This window comes from Taurulus bubalis (assembly GCF_910589615.1).
Source record: "Taurulus bubalis genome assembly, chromosome: 3".
NCBI lineage: Eukaryota > Metazoa > Chordata > Actinopteri > Perciformes > Cottidae > Taurulus > Taurulus bubalis.
The window spans coordinates 22,271,625-22,275,019 of NC_136591.1; the positions used below are offsets into that span (position 1 = coordinate 22,271,625).

The 3,395-nt window shown below is 47.3% G+C and overlaps 1 protein-coding gene across 1 annotated transcript; it reads left to right on the plus strand.

The window, feature by feature from the left end:
* Nucleotides 1-556: 556 nt before the first annotated feature.
* On the plus strand, nucleotides 557-2,745 carry vrtn (vertebrae development associated; the record flags this gene model as incomplete). The annotated part of the gene is made up of 2 exons (XM_079215106.1): nucleotides 557-868; nucleotides 1,000-2,745. 2 exons carry the CDS (start codon nucleotides 557-559, stop codon nucleotides 2,743-2,745), a joined length of 2,058 nt encoding a protein of 685 aa, XP_079071232.1.
* Nucleotides 2,746-3,395: the final 650 nt, after the last annotated feature.

The window sequence follows — 3,395 nt, forward strand, 5'->3', positions numbered from 1 at the left end:
TTAATGTGTGTAGGTAATGACTTTAAAAGTGCTACTTCTTTTTTTTCTTCATGTTTCAAATACCGCTAAGTAATATTTTGCAGCCACTTTGCAATTAGAGAAGAAAAACAACCCACAACACTGTAATCTAATTGTGCTGGCGTTTGCTTAAATATAATCTGTATAAGGCCTATAAACACAACAAGGTGTTGCATTTTGTAAAATGTTTTAGATGTGGCTCAATGAGGTGAGTGACATAGCAAATGCATTTGTAGATTAGTTTGAATTGTGCAGGGATTAATCTAGTGCAATAAATTCGAAAACATGAGATGTATTTATTTTGTTCTGACACTAAACTCCACCAGCGGCACTGTGATTAAGCTGCAGCTGTTGTTTGAGTGTGGATGGAGCACAGTAATCTACATAATCTATTGTACTAGTTACAAAGGCATGAACACATTCCCTAAACATGTCCCCCTATTGTTTTGTATAACTGAACTTCTCAGAATCATCCGAGCTTCCCTCTCCTCCATTACCTTTTGTTCACCATCCCCCTCCTTCCTCCAGATCACCAGGTATGATTCAGAGGAAGGAGGTTGTGTTGTCTGTTCTGGGGGATCTCCAGGAGGCCACGGAGAGCGCCGGCCTGGACGCCCTGACCAGAGTGGCCCTGGAGGTGGACCAGGTCCTAGCTCCCTTCCAGCTCCCAGAGACCCCCTGTCAGGATTTCCCTGAGTGGGCAGGCGTGGATGACACGGCTCATGGCCTGTACCCCCCCGATGCCCCCGTGGGCCTCTTGCCTCTAAACTGCAATGGAGAGGGCAACCTGCTGTTTGATGCAGTCAGCATGCTGTTGGTGGGCAACACTGGATTTAGCTTGGAGTTGCAGGTGAGCAGTGATGGTTTATAATCTCAATCTCTATGATCTAAATGTACACTGTTGCACTTATATAATCAATACATTTATATATGTTAATACGTGCACTTAAACTAAATTAATATTCATATTGCTCCCCACAGGTACGCACAGTGGTGGAGATGGTGCTGTGGAAGAGATACTACCTGTCCGGGATGATCGACTCAAAAATGATGCTTCAGGCTGTTCGCTTCAGCCTCAGTGCTGAAGAGTCCGAGGACATGCTCAACCTGCCTGTGACGGTCTTGGAGGCCATCTTTGATGCCGACGTCAAAGCGTCCTGCTTCCCCGGCTCCTATGCCAACATGTGGCACGTTTACGCGCTCTCCTCGGTCTTACAGTTCAACATCTACTCCATCTACCCCATGTTCAACCTCAAGATCCGACCCTATTTCCACCGCGTCATACGTCCAAGGACTTGGCCTAAAGACTCTGAGATGCTAGCCCTCCACATCATGTGGTCCGGCGAGCTGCTGTCCGGGACATCGTTCAAGCCGAACCACTTTGTGGCACTGGTCCAGACGAGTGACCTCATGATCGGAAGCCCTCACAGCGAGCAGAGGGCGTCGCCGACGAAGAGTGAGGAGCTGCTCAAGCAGGACTCGCAGCTTTCGTACCCGGGTCTGAAAGACAAGTACAACATCACCAAGAGGACCTTCTACCGCTGGAAGAGGCAGACACAGGAGCACTGCAAAAAGTCAGCAGCCAGGTATGAGGCCAAGTATTTCCTGCAAGCCTGCTACTTGGAGGGCAAGCTCATCCCTCTGCACCAGTTCAAAGAGTTTTTCCCTGAGATCTCAAGGTCGTCGTACTACAACTGGAAGCACGAGCTCCTGAAATCCGGTGGTACCTTCTCCACCTCATCGTCGACCGGAGAGATAAGTCCCGGAGAGAGCACGGAACAGGAGATCTGGTCTTCGCCTGAAGCCAAGCAGGATGAGCCGGACCCACATGACAGCGTGGTCAGCATGTTTGGCCTCGGCCTCGGCAAGCTGGATCTGGAGCGGGCCCAGAATGTAGCTCACATGCAGGAAGCCAAGCGCTGTCTGCAAAATTGCATCGCCATGAACACCTCCCTCCCCTTCAGGGTCTTCAAAAGAAATTTCCCGGGGATCTCCAGATCAACCTACTACAACTGGAGGAGAGAGGCCATGCTGTTCAATGGGGGTTACAAAAGCAGCCTCGGCAGCAGTGAAGACAGCTCAGATGCTGATAAGAGCCTAAGTCCAAAGAATCTGTCGCAACTCCTGCCTAACGCCAACCAGCATTTCGTGCCCAGAACGAAGATCTGCAGGCGGAAGCACAAAATCTTCAGGCTGGCGTACATGAGTAAAAAACAGCTCCGGGATGCTGCAAAGCTTCATGTCCAAAAGTCCAAATGGTCCCTGACAAAATTCAAGCTCAAGTTCCCCTCCATGTCCGCGTGCTTTTACTGGCTTTGGCGTAGCGCTCAGAACCGCAAGAAGAAGATTGTCACAGCGATCGAACCCCTGGAGAGTGTGGAGGTCACTGCGACGGAAGACGAGATGGTGCAGAGGATGATGGATAGTCAGCACGCGCTCCCCTTTGTTGAAAGTCCGAAATATGTAGAAACGCCCGTCTTTGATGCCCCATGTTCAAATCACACCCTTCACGACAAGGCGCCCATGCAGGAGCAGATGTTTGCGTTAGATGTTGTGGCTCTGGCCAACTTCAAGGCTAAGGCTAAGCTGTTCCTGCAGCAACGCTTTGAGGAGAAAGCCTTCCCCACGTTCAAAGAGTTCAGGTCCTACTTCCCCTTTACCCCGCGTTCAACGTATTACATGTGGAAGCGAGCTTTGCATCACGGCGTGTCACTGGTTCATGGGTAAATGTATAACAGCTTTTATCTTATATAAAAAAAAAATCTCATGCATCTCTCTGTCTGTGCATTTAACTGTAAACACACTACCTACACGTCGCAGTGCCATGTTTTCATGTTTTTAAAAGGCTGTTGAGTGCACTGGTTTAGCATTTAAATGCTTTGTGTCCTTCCTCTGCCACCTCGGCTCATTCCTCCCTCCTGAACATTTGCACATGTGTGAAAAGAAATTGAGTAGTGGGTCAGTTTAAGCCCTGCATGTTGCCCTCCAGGCAAAAGGGCAGTTCAAAGCTGTTGTTCCATTCTCTTTTAATCCTTGCTAAGCATTGTATTCTGTGTCCTTTTTTCTCAGTTTTCATTGTTGTGGGATTATTAATGGTTAAATGTATGTTTTTTTTCTATTGTTGATTTGTTGAGATTTCTGGAGTATTGTGTTTTTTGTTTTTTATTTTTGTATTCTTTTGAATGTGAAGAGCAGCCAGTATTTGGTGTCAGAGATGGGTTTACTCCTTCCTCAAACATCCTCTGTAAACAGGATTCCTGTCATTTTTTCATCCCTCTACTTTTGATTATTGAATGTACTCACATTTTGTGCGTGAAGTTTTAGTTGGTTGTCTCAAGATTTGGGCATTTTTTCTTTTTTGATGATATACATTTAAA